At 59.3% G+C, this 12,742-nt stretch overlaps 1 protein-coding gene across 1 annotated transcript; it reads left to right on the forward strand.

The window, feature by feature from the left end:
* Positions 1-7,996: 7,996 nt before the first annotated feature.
* GOT1 (glutamic-oxaloacetic transaminase 1) lies at positions 7,997-12,422 on the forward strand. The gene is made up of 9 exons (XM_074831038.1): positions 7,997-8,224; positions 8,528-8,709; positions 9,293-9,416; positions 9,650-9,762; positions 9,962-10,066; positions 10,742-10,892; positions 11,027-11,192; positions 11,321-11,463; positions 11,748-12,422. The coding sequence occupies exons 1-9, from the start codon at positions 8,110-8,112 to the stop codon at positions 11,885-11,887; spliced, it is 1,239 nt and encodes a 412-aa protein (XP_074687139.1). The 5' UTR covers positions 7,997-8,109; the 3' UTR covers positions 11,888-12,422.
* The last annotated feature ends 320 nt before the right edge of the window (positions 12,423-12,742 follow it).

Raw genomic sequence — 12,742 nt, forward strand, 5'->3', positions numbered from 1 at the left:
TTGGGGTCATTAGCATGGTGCAGACGTGGGTCGGCGGCTTATGCTGTGCATTGCTCTGATGCTGGTCCCTGCCCCTGGGCTGTCTGTCACAGGGGCTTGTTTAACCTTCTTTGCCACAATATCTCGCAGTCTTTAATCTGTTTATCCTCGTAACCCTGCTATGAGGTAAAGGATAGTTATCCTCATTTCAGAGGTAGGGAACCAAAGGGATTCTTTTCAAATGTAGATCAGTGTTTAATGATGCAGAGATAAAGATTTTAAAAACATGCCCGAGACAACAGGCGTACCGTGTGTAGCTGAGCTGGGTGTTTCTGCAAATCCCATTAAGCGCCTTTGCCTTTTTCAGCTGGTGTTGTTTTGGGGCAGGGACCTGCAGAGGTGCCAGGCGGGCTCCAACCTCGCAGCCCATGAGCTGGGCACGGGCTGGGCGCAGGGAGACAGAACTGTCCCCACGCCTGCCGTTCGGTTTCTCTGGGCGCACTGGGGGTGTGTGGTGCCACAGCAGCCTCTGCTCAAAGCAGGCACTGAAACCTGAATTGCAGGAGTGCCTAAGATCTTCAGCTGCATTTAGGGATGAAATTTAAAGCCTGTTTGTGCTGCAAGTATGTGCATAAAAGTGTAAGGTAGGGAACATGAAGGGGTGCTTGTACAGTATCCCTCTGGCCGTGCAGAGCAGGCAGCACCAAGCCCGCGCCAAGTCCGCTGCACCGCTAAACGAGGAGTGAGCAATAACAGCAGGCTCTCTTTGCTGTCACTGCCTGGGCAATTGATATCTACAGTAGATCTGGTTAAAAACCTCAAGCTGTGGTTCCTGCACAGCGATCCTGGCAGAGGTGACGCTGGCGGCTGCGCAGGCCCTTCCCGGCGGCTGGCGGGCAGGGTTTAGTGCAGGTCTCCCTGCTGCTCCTGGGCAATTGTTGCTGTGCTTGTGGGAATGCGGCGGCTTGGGCTGCGCGGAGGTCAGTGCCTTTGTCTTGCTGCGGGGAGTTTATCTCTGCGGATCTTGCCTGCTTTCCTGGGTCAGGCTTCACCTCCGCTGTTATCAGCAAACGCAGGAACAGCACGGTCCAGAGCCAGGCTGCATAGGAACCTCTCGACCCCCTTGCAGGGGGAGGCAGCGCTCTCACATCCCTCCCACGCTAATGGGCACCGACCAGGCCTGAGCCCGAGGGCTGGGGATGGAACAGTCATGGCCCTGTGGTAGCCATTCCCCCAGTGCCACTTTGGCAGTGCTGTTCTCGTGCACTCCGGCAGCACGGAGCGCAGGCAGTGGGCACAGCGGGGTGCCAGCAACAGCCCCATGCTCGCTGCATGGCCATGCATTTTGCAGCAGCAGCTGCAGTCAGTGGCGAAGGAGGAGGCAGCAGAGCCATCGGGGCCCTCCCCTGTCTCACCTCCCGTTGGATCCTCCACCCCAAATACAGAGGGGACAGATCCCCACTGGCAGCACTGATTCCCCCTTCTTCACCGAGCTGCCCCATCCCAGCACACCCTCCTCTTCCCAGCAGCTCCGGCTGGACCCCTCCAGCTGTCTCCACAAACCCAAACCATTAGCATTTCCTGTTCAAACATTTCCAATAAATAAATAGAGACATCATGCCACAAGCCCACAAGTGACCCAGAGGCGGGTCCAAGGCCGGGATGGACACGACCACCCAGCGCCCGACCCCCTGGCTGGGCGCCAAACCTGCCTTTGTTTGAATTCCCGGGTGAGTAAGCGCTCGGCTGACGCCAGCCAAAACGCCGTAAGAAATTATTTTTGATATTAAATAAATTGTTTTCAGTAAATCTGTTCCTACACCAAGGTCCAGAAGCTACCCGCAGCACCAGGCTCCCTGCAAGGGAGCTGAAGTCCTCTTTCCTGGCCTCATCTTGGCCATGCCAGGGCACACGTCCTCCCTGGAGGGGTCCAGCTGGGACCTGCTGAGCTACAGATGCCTCTGTCCCGCTGGCCCCATGGGTGCAGCTGGGCTCCCACAGCTGCCCGGCAGCCTGGGCACGCTGCGGCGCAGCAGCTCCCTGTAACACGTCAGGTATCTCTGTCCCAAGGCACGAGCCAGGCTCGCTGGTGGGGGACAGTGGCTTGGGCAGGGGGATGGCTGCCTCTGCGGCACCCCAGGCCCTGGGGGTGGCACCTATCTCCCCACATCAGGCCTCCCAAAAACAGCTTCCTTGGCTGTGCAGGAGTCCATGCCTTGATATAGCAGTGTCTATCCTGCTCCAGGGCTAGGGATGCTCAGGGACCAACAGCCCAGTCTTTTCTCCATTGGTCCCCTGCAACCTTGGGAAACTATCTTTAATGCACCGGGGTACTGTGCATCAGCACCTGGGCAGGTCATAGTCCTTGGGCCCATCTCCTGACATCTGCCAGCAGGTGCTGATGCAAAAGGAAAAATTAGGGGAAAGCAGGTCTCTGAAACACGCTTTCCCAGCCCCAGTGGTTCGTTCTGTGGTGAGCACCAGGACCTTCCCATCCCTTTCCCCTTTCAGGGCCAGTGCTCCTCTGGGGTGGCTGTGCTCCTCCTGGGTGCCTGGGGGACGAGTGGATGCAGAGGAGGTGAGCATGGCCACAGGGCAGGTCCTGAGTGGTCCATGGGTTGGGCTGGGACTCCAGAGACACCAGGACTAATGTGCAAAATGGGTTTAAATAGAGAAATGGTGAACGTCTGACTGTGCCCAGGCAGCGGTGATGGCAGGAGAAGTTTGAGCCTGACTGGGTCGGTGGATATGCTCCTTCTTGGATGTGCACAGGCTTTGTCCTCACTGCTCTGGGTTGCCCTCTGGCTTTTGGCTGAAAGCAAGTAAGATGGATTTGGAGCTAACCAAGCTCTGTCATGGTGACAATTAGGAGAAATATCAGGAATATAGCTTCCACTAATTTTTAAATTATGTTTTTCTGAAGCTAAAACTTCCTGCAGAAGCATGGCATTGAAAGGCAAAATTTTGCTGTTGAAATTTTCTGAAGCATTTAAAGAGGTTGACGTGTTCTTTGAAAGAGAAGATGTAGATGTTCCGCTCCAGAAGTCTTCATTCAGTGGGGTATTATGCTCCGGCACTATAACACTTCAGAAACTGAAATGCAGTGAAACCACATTTTGAATAATTTGTTTTATGGGGAAACAATGAAGTCTTTTCTGATTTGGAATTATTTCATTTCTTTAGAGCTTCTGCCTTGCCCAAGGGAAACTCCTATTGCTCCCACCTACAGCAGGTGAGAGAGGAGGTGGGACGATGTGTCAGGGGGCAGGCAGCTGCCACAGGCACGGTGCGCAAGTGAACAGCTACAGAGCACCCCCATGTTCACCTGCAGCTCAGCAGAGTGGGAACTGATTTTTTCTGGTGCTGGTTGGTGAAATCCCTGGCACTCACTATCGGGGGTGGGGGGGGGGGGGAGGGGGGTGCTGCAGGGCAGCGTGGCCAGGGTCTCAGCCTTGGGGGCTGTGCATGGGCACTGCCTGTCCCTGGCCACGCTGGGGTCTTAGCCGCTGCCAGTGCCCTGGTGCAGCAAGAAGACAACAGCGGGGGCCCCTTCCCAGCCCCCCGATGGTGCCCCTCGGCATGACCTGTCGCCCCGGCTGCCACCAGGGCTCGGTGCCATCAGCACTTGCAGGCGCTGACAGACAGACCCAGTGAGGGGCTGGTGGGGGCCGGAAACTCCTGATCCCTCTTTATCTGCCCCTCGCCCTGCTCTCTCATCTCCCTGTCATGCTCTCTGTCTTGCCTGGTATCTCACACCCCTATTCCCGTGCCTCCCCGGCTCCTGGGGGGCTGCCCACCCCTCACAGCACCCTGCAACCAGGCACTGGCCCTGCACTCCCCCCTCTCAGCTGCAACACGGGGTCCCAGAGTGCCCCAGGACCTGCTGGGCTCACTGCCTGCAAGGAGCACCAGCCCTGAGCGAGGAGGCATCTCAGGTGCCCCCATCCTGTGTCTGCATGCTGAGCATCAGCCACAGCGGCAGGCAGGTGCCTGGGATGGGGCTCTGCAGCTGCGATGCGTTGCAGGTTGGAGTAAGCGGAAAGGATCAGGCCCAGCTCAGCATCGTCACGTGCACTGAGGAGGTCAGTGAGGCTCGTTGCTGTCTTCCCCAAATGTGCCAGCTGCTCCCGGGCCAGGGTCCAACTGGGTACCAGCTCAAAACCAAGCATGAACCTTTCATTTGGCTCTCCTGGCATCCCTGATCTCCAGTGCTCCATTGCAAACCCACTGCCCCAGCTGGGCAGGGTGGCGGCGGGAGGGTCAGGATCCACAGTTAATGTAGCTGCTCCTAAACGCACTGCCAGAGATCAGCTAATCTGATAATGACAGCAACAAAAGCCATTTAGACAAACCATGACCTGACCCTGGGAGCTTGGAATGAAAACATTTTACCCTCCTCTGTCTGGATCCTGCACAGAGAAAACATCTGTATTCGGAGGATGGCTGGGAAAACAGCCCCGGCGCAGCACTCGCTGGGAATGGCCACAACTCTGCTCTCTGCCTGCACACTGCCTGCGCCCAGCCTCAGCCCGAGATGGGCAGCGCCTCGGGGCAGGGCTTGCTGTGATGCCAGGGTCAAGGGTGCCCCAGCACTGGGCAGGGCTTTTTGGAGAGGAAGAGGATGAGGCAGAGGCTGGAGCATTACGAGGGTGCCCCTCACAAAGGGGAGCGAAGTGGACAGGGTTAGCAGAACTCATCTGTACCCTCCCAGGAAGGGCTTTTTCCAGGTCCACGCAGGACTCAACAGCGCATGGAGGGCAGCACCTGGTCCGCAGCGGTCCCTGCATCCTTGTGGTGGCCTGAGCTCTAGAGCAGGAGCCTGACTGGCTGCCAAGCCTCTCGCCTCTGGCTCCCAGGAGGGGCTGAGTGCGGGGGGCCGTGCCTGTGTGCTGCGCAGCAGTGTGTGCCCCGGGGGGCTCCTTTGCTCCAGGTAAGGTGTGCAGACCTTCCCCTTGAGTGGCAGGTCATTGCTGGCTGTCAGTCGGAGACAGGAGATGAAGGGAGGGTTGCTGCAGGGCTGGCTCCCATGTTTCTCCTGCTTTTACATACATTTTAGTGGCACCCTTTGTGTAGGCTGGGGAGATGAAAGCTTAGGGCCAGAGGGATCTTGCTAACACACAGCCACCCAGCTCAGGGGCCTGGCGGCCTGCTGCTTTATGCCTGTCTGTCTCGTTCCTGCATCTGTTCCCAGCGGAGCCCCACTCTGGGCTGCCAAGAGCACGGGACACTGGCTGGGCTGGGGGCAGCCAGGCACACCGGCAGGTGTGACCCTGCTGGGTCAGAGACCCTGGCCTCGGCGGCATGGGCAGCAGCACAGACGATCTCCACTGAAGCGACAGCGCTGCGCTCAGGCTGCCCAAGAACCCCCAAGGAAGGCGAGCAAGATGGTGCTGATTTGGAGAAACTGCTTTTTTTTTTTTCCTGCGACTGGCACCGCTCAGCCTGCTTTGGCGGTCCCAAGCAGCCACTTGGTGCAGCCAGCTTGGCTGGCAGCACCCCTGCGCCTTCATGACTTCCCTGTTCTGCACTGGGAAAGGGCTTGGCCATGTCCCTAAATATCCCAGTCCTTTCGGAGAGTGGTAGAAACCAGTAAGTGCAGTGAGAGCCTGCCAGTCTGGGGACTCCCCAGCACTTCTGTCTGCTCCAGAAATAGGATGCTCTAAGCAGCCTTGGTCGGCTTTTCCCATTGCAACATCCCACTTGCGCAGAGCTTTACTCCTCATGAGCAGGAAACACAACTCACCCTGCAGTGGGCTACCCCCGTTTACCTCTGATGCCTTGTTCTCATCAGCTGCTTCCCTGCTCAGCACTGCAGCATCTCTCATTTAGACCATCAAGAAACCCAAGCACTCTTCATCTGGTTGGGGTTAGAATTAAGCTTAGGGTTAGAGTTAAGGGTAGGATTTGGAAATGCCCTCACAGCACCCTGACAAGGTCACACATTTGCAGGGGGTCTCAGAGCTATTGCAGAGAGCAGACCTGAAGCCCTTTCTGGGTTTCTGCTTGGCCTTTTGTCAAGGTCTGATAGAGGTTTTGACTGAGTTGGGTAAAAACCCCACCAGGGCCAAGGCTTTGCTCTAGCGCTACTGTCTTGCTCCTCTGCCTTTCCCATTATGCTGTTTTCTCCAAAGGCAGAAGCGTTGGCACGCTGCTGTGCCGCCAGGCAGCTCTGCCTCTTTCCCGCTCTCATGCTAAGCAGAAAGTGCACTGGGCAGTTCTTCCAGGTGCTGCCCGGAGCTGGGGGAGGCGAGGGCTGTGCCCCCGGGCTCCCTCCCAGGCAGCCGGGCTGTGGAGCCACCTTCGGCATGGGAGGGGGGCGAGGAGCCAAACTGGTTTTCAGAGGGATCTTGGCTGGGTTAACAAAGGGAGTGTACGACACAGGTTGTCTGCAAAAGCGTTTGGGGACAGCAGGGCCTTTCCCGTCCCGTATCCCCGCGTTTTATGTCACGAGGGGTGTGTGTGGGGGGGTCGCGCTGGCGGGGCTGTTGTTCGCGACGTCCTTCCCGTTTCCCCCGAAGCCTTTCCCAGGTGCTGCAGGATCGCGGGCGGATTCCCACAAACTTCAAAAGCCGCTTGAGACAGGCGGCGGGGTTCCTAACGGGGCCGGCCCCGCACCGGGCGGCAGCGAGCCCCGTCCCCGGGGAGGCGCGGGGGGGGGAGCCACGGGTGGGATACTGGGGCAGCCCCGGGCCACTTCCCCCGCCTGTCCCGCCGGGCCGGAGCCGGTGACGCCTTGCGGTGCCGTTACCCCGCGGGGGTTGCGGGATGAGCGGCTGGGCTGCACAGGGCTGTCCCGCCGGCGGCGGCGATGCGCGGGCCGGCTCTGCCCTCTGCCGTCACCCCCCGGCACAGCCGCCGCTCCCGGCCCCGTGCCGCGCCACGGCATCCACCCTAAGGCCCGGGGTGCCCGGAGCTCCCCGCACGGCTGGAGGGAGGCTCCCCGGGCGGTGGGCGGCCCGCAAGAGCCGCGGAGGGTCGGGGGCAGCGGGGGAAGCGCTGTGCCCGCAGGAAGGATGGCGGCGTTCGGCAGCAAGGCGCCTCGAGAAATTCCCTGCGGGGAAGGGCAAGGCCGTGGCTCCGGGAGGAGGGTCCCGAGCTAACGAGCGATCCGCGTGCTCCCGGCGGGCCAGACCAGGGCTCGCCCTGGCGGTGGTTGCCACCGGCCAGAGGGTCTTGCCGGGAGGTGAGACACCCCCAGGTGACAGGGTCTCCCCGGGGCTGGGAGGGTCTCAGGGGGACACCCCACAGCGCCTGACCTGCAGGTGGCTGGGAGTCGGTAAAGCGCCCTAAAAACCCGGAGCAGATGGAAGATGCCCGTGAACCGCCCTGGGGTGGAAACACCCGCCGTCCTCAGAGCCGTCCTCGTCCCGCCCCCGGGTCACTGCACCCCACGGGACCATCCCGCACCCCAGGCACCCGTCACACCCGGGCATGGCCCTCCTGGCACCACCCTGCACCCCCGGGCACGGCCCTCCCGGGGCTGTCGTGCCCCTCAGCTTTGCACTCCAGGGCTGACCTGCACCCCCGGCTCCCCTGTGGGGACCGTCCGCCGCCCCCCGAGCACTGCAGCCCCGAGCACCACCGCAGAGCCGCGCTGTCTCGGGCACGGCACCCCCAGCAGCACCCCGTGCCACGGGCACTGCACCCCGGGACCACCCCGCAGCCCCCCCGCTGCGGCGCCGGGACCCCTCCTCCCTCACCGCACGCCGCACACCGGGGCAGGCCCTGCGCCGCGGCCCCAGGGCTGCCGGCACCCGGCCCCGGCCACGCGCGGGCGCCCGCCCCGCCCCGGGCGCGGCGCCCGCCCAACCCGCGCGCAGGGGAGCGGGGCGGGGCCGAGGAGGCGCCGGCCGCCCCAGGCAGCGCCTGCGTCTCCGCGCCGCTCGCGTCACCGGGCGCGGCAGCCGCCGCCGGCCGGCGTCCCCGCCGCGATTGGCTGCCCGCGCTCCGCCCGGGGCGCGCTGCGGGGCCGCGGCTGGCTGGCGGCGGGGGCGGGGCCGCCGGCGGCGCGCTGATTGGTGGCGGCGTGCGGCGGCCCCGCCCCGCCGGTGAAGGTGAGCGTCTCCTCCAGGCGCCGCGCGCTGCCCGTAACGTAACGGAGCGGAGCGGAGGGGGTCGCGCCGCGCCGCCATGGCCGCCTCCATCTTCGCCGCCGTCCCCCGCGCCCCGCCTGTGGCCGTCTTCAAGCTGACGGCGGACTTCCGGGAGGACGGGGACGCGCGGAAGGTCAACCTGGGCGTGGGCGGTGAGTCCGCGGCCTCCCCCGGCTCGGCGGGGCCCCTCTCCGCGGGGCAGGCCGGCCGGTGCCCTTGCCAGAACGGCTGCGCGGCAGCAGCGGGACCTGGGCTCGGAAGGTCACCGGGCCGTGGCGAGGCTGGGTGGCGGGGGCGGGCAGCGGGTGGCCGGCGAGCGTCAAGGTCGTGGGGGCGGCCCCGCGGTGGCCTGCCGGCTGGCCTCGCGTGTCGGTGCCCCGGGCAGGCCCCGCCGGGCGCCGGGCAGCCCAGCGTCTGCCCGGGTGTGGAGGGGACAGCTCTCCCTCTTCTCGCAGCCTACCGCACGGACGAGGGGCAGCCATGGGTCCTGCCGGTGGTGAAGAAGGTGGAGCAGATGATCGCCAATGACAACAGCCTGAACCACGAGTACCTGCCCATCCTCGGCCTGCCCGAGTTCCGGGCCAACGCCTCCCGGATCGCCCTGGGTGACGACAGCCCGGCCATCAAGGAGAACCGGGTAGGTGGTGGACAGGGAACGAGACTGCTCCTTGCTCGGGAAGCTGCTGGGATCCCCGGGGTGTCTCGGTAGCAGACCGAGCAGAAGAGCACAAATGTGCGGAGTGACTGCTTTTTGACAGGGTTTGGGGATTTCTCTGATGTGGTCTTTACTGGTTGTTGGTTACTTGGTGAACCCGTGTACTTGAAGCTGTTTGAGCAAGTAGTCATAGTTTTTGGGAAAGGCCAAACGTGGGCTGTGACTGGAATTGTTTTTTTCCATCATCTTTTAATGGCTGCGCCACGGGAAACTGAAGTCAGATCATAGACCACCTTTCCTGAAATAAGCTACTGGCAGGGAACCTGCTCTGTGCCAAAAAGTAACAGGAATAAACTGGAGTCTATTTATAACTGTAGAAGGTGTCAGGATGGGCCTGAGTGCCGAAGGAGGTTGAAGACCACTGGAAGGGGGTAGTGCCCTGGCTGGGGTGACCCCAGGGAGCACATCTGGGATCCTGTCTCGCTCTCCCAAGTGCCGCTGTTTTCTGTGCATCAACAGCTGGGTTGACCTGGGTGGACCCTGCTGGCAACTTTCTCTGTTGCAGATCGGAAGCGTTCAGTCCTTGGGTGGCACAGGTGCTCTGCGTATCGGCGCAGAGTTTCTGAGGCGGTGGTACAATGGAAACAACAACACAGCGACCCCAGTCTACGTCTCTGCTCCATCCTGGGGTGAGTGTTGTCCTCAGTGCTGCTGCCTCCTCGCAGGGAGCCCTGTGGGTCAGTGGGTGAGCGGGGAATGGCAGGGGCCTGAGCAGTGAGAGAGGGGCCTTCCCCTTGTGGGTAAAGGGAGAGTAAGTATCTCCATTGCGTATTTTGGTGATATTTAGGGAGATACTGGGACTGGAGAAGGTGGCTTGCTGGAGGTGGAGCCTGCTTTTCTGAAAAGTGATTTCTTTCCTCAGAGAACCACAACTCCGTGTTTACGGATGCTGGCTTTAAAGATATTAGAACCTACCACTACTGGGATGCTGCGAAGAGGGGTCTGGATCTCCAGGGGCTGCTGGGTGACATGGAGGTTAGTAAAACGAACATGGGACAGGCTGAGCTTGGTGCTGTGCTGTCAGCACCTGGCTGGGCTCTCGCATGCTGTGCCTGGAAGTGGATCTCTGTGAAAGAGACTGCTGGTACTCAGAGCAGCTCGCGGCCTCTCCCTCTGCTATGGGTGCCCAGTCTCGTCCATATGTGTGACCAAAACCTGCTCTCTCTCTCCTCAGAAAGCCCCTGAGTTCTCCATTTTCATCCTCCATGCCTGTGCGCACAACCCAACAGGCACAGACCCTACTCCTGACCAGTGGAAGCAGATTGCTGCTGTTATGAAGGTATGGGCTGCTGCTGGGGCTAAAGCAATGCTGAGGGGACAGATAGCTCTTGAGCCAGCCAGGGCACTTGTATCCAAAATAGGCTGTAGGGAATGGCATGAGATGTGGCAGGAGCTGGAAGAGTCCCGCAGGGCAGGTGTTGAAGGGAGAGGCTGACAGGATGCTGGTTGTCTGCTCAGAGAATAGAAGCCTCCTAGTTCTGCTCATGCCTCCCAAGTTCTTGCTTTCAATAGCGCTTAGGGATCTGGTGCAGTTGAGAATGGTCAGTGTTAGGTTAATGGTTGGACTAGATGATCTTCAAGGTCTTTTCCAACCTAGATGATTCTGTGATTTTTCTAACTCCGTGGCATGGGCTGCAGTGAGGTTTCTTGGGCTGGAAAGATTATCCACAGGCACCTGCTTCTCACAGGTGCTGGATAGCAGGTGGTGCATCTCTTGTGCCTGCATGCTCAAATGCAGTTTTCTCCTGCATTTGACCTTTTATTGACCACTTTAGTCTTCCTATTCTTTTATCCCAGTAGAAAAAAAATGTCCCAGTCTGATATTGCCGGACCATGTTTCTTTTGTATTCGTCTGGAAGCTCAATGGTCATTTTCTCCCTCCTATGGGGACAGTGGGGGGTAAAGTGAAGGTTGTGGGGAAGGGATTTCCCTCTAACACTGTTCCTCCTTGCAGCGCCGGTTCCTGTTTCCGTTCTTCGACTCGGCGTACCAAGGTTTTGCCTCTGGCAGCCTGGACAAGGATGCCTGGGCTGTGCGATACTTTGTCTCCGAGGGCTTTGAGCTCTTCTGTGCACAGTCGTTTTCCAAGAACTTTGGGCTCTACAGTGAGTGTCTGGCAGTAAGCTGGCCCAGTAGCATCATACCCAGACAGATGGGGCTGGCATGCTGGGGGGTAGGGAGAGCTCTGCTTTGCCGTGAAGTGTGGGACAATGGCTCATGTCTCTTGGCTTGTCCGCAGATGAACGTGTGGGGAACCTGACTGTGGTGGGGAAGGATGCAGACAACGTGCAGCGCGTGCTTTCCCAGATGGAGAAGATTGTGCGCACCACTTGGTCCAACCCTCCCTCCCAGGGAGCGCGGATTGTGGCAACTACACTTTCTTCCCCGCAGCTCTTTGCTGAGTGGTACGTGTTGCCAGGGCTGGTGGGAGAGGGACAGGGGGGCAAGCTGTCTCCCTGAGTGCCAGGCTTGGGCAGATGGCTCCAAACCAGACAGGTGCCTGTCCTCACGCTCTGCTTCCTGCCTGCTGCAGGAAGGACAATGTGAAGACGATGGCAGATCGGGTCTTGCTGATGCGGTCAGAGCTGCGGTCTCGACTGGAGTCCCTTGGGACCCCAGGCACCTGGAACCACATCACAGAGCAGATCGGCATGTTTAGCTTCACAGGGTTGAACCGTAAGTACCCAGTGGCCTGGTGAAGGGAGGATTGGGTGAGGACAGTTTTGCTGGGGGTGAACTGGGCTGAAGCAGTCCAGGCAGGAATCTCTTGGGAACCTCACTGAAGTCCCGGGATCACTGTCTCTGTGGCTCAGCAGGGATGAAGCATCAGACAGCATTTTAGTGGCCAGTGCTTGAAGTTTTCTGCTGGTTGTGAAAGATTCAAGCAGCCCCAACTGGTTCTTTGGGCTTTTCTGAGCTGTGGGGTCACTGCTCTGACCGATGTCCAATTGTTTCCCCAGCTAAGCAGGTGGAGTACATGATCAAGGAAAAACACATCTACCTGATGGCTAGTGGGCGCATCAACATGTGTGGCCTGACTACCAAGAACCTGGACTACGTGGCCAAGTCCATCCATGAAGCCGTCACAAAAATCCAATGAAGCACATGAACAACCAAACTTAACATGAAGTCACCAAAGCTGTAGTGTGTAGTCTGTGTCTTTTTCTGCTCATGGCTTGCCTTGTCCCGCACCTCTTGGGGTTTAATAAAGATGGGAATGGTAGTTCAGTCAGGGATAATCATCTTTTGACCTTTTTGAAGTACCCCTTGCACTATGGTAAGCCAGTGCCCCCAAGAGGGTGGGGACAGCATGAGTCACCTTGTCTCTTGTTTGACTGACAGCAGCCTGGTCTTCAGGCACTTAATGCTGCATCTTTATCACATCCAAATCAACTCGTGTAACTGATCAGTTTGATCGAGGCCAGTGCAATGCGCTGTGGGATAACTGCCCAATCAGTTGGGATCTCGTACGGCTTGTCAACTGATATCACTCGGTAGTATTTTGGGGAGGGGCGAAGCTGTTGCTGGCTTCCCCCCCACCCTGAGTTCTGAGCCTTATGCGAGCAAACGTTTGTAATTGTGATAATTGCTTCTTTGTGTTGCTGACAGAAAATTAAACCTCCATCTCAACACTACCCCTGCCTTCTGTGATGTCATGCCTTCAGGCTGCAATAACCTCTTCCCACGCTGAGGTTAAACCTCAGTATCCTGGGTTGTCCACTGGGGCTTATCAAGGCTCTCCCTTTCTCCCTTGTGGTGTGTGGCATCTCTGATGATCACGGTTGCAAGTAATGGGGCACAGTCCTACTGGAAGAGTTGTAGTTGAGAGCTCCCTGTGACTCTACGTGAAGCTGAGCAGTTCTTCCCATGTCTGTCTTGTGTTCTTTGTGCCCCCCTGGCCTGTACTGTCCAGCTTGTCCTGCCTGGCTGTACGTACTTGCTTTTTGGATGGTTG

This window comes from Strix aluco, chromosome 7, assembly GCF_031877795.1.
Source record: "Strix aluco isolate bStrAlu1 chromosome 7, bStrAlu1.hap1, whole genome shotgun sequence".
Taxonomy (NCBI): domain Eukaryota; kingdom Metazoa; phylum Chordata; class Aves; order Strigiformes; family Strigidae; genus Strix; species Strix aluco.

Bases quoted from the DNA above. Each gene is read 5' to 3' on its own strand.
- GOT1 (XM_074831038.1), top strand. From the start codon at position 8,110: ATGGCCGCCTCCATCTTCGCCGCCGTCCCCCGCGCCCCGCCTGTGGCC. The intron at 9,763-9,961 runs GTTAGTAAAACG...CTCTCTCCTCAG, and splicing joins GGCTGCTGGGTGACATGGAG to AAAGCCCCTGAGTTCTCCAT. The intron at 11,464-11,747 runs GTAAGTACCCAG...TTGTTTCCCCAG, and splicing joins TAGCTTCACAGGGTTGAACC to CTAAGCAGGTGGAGTACATG.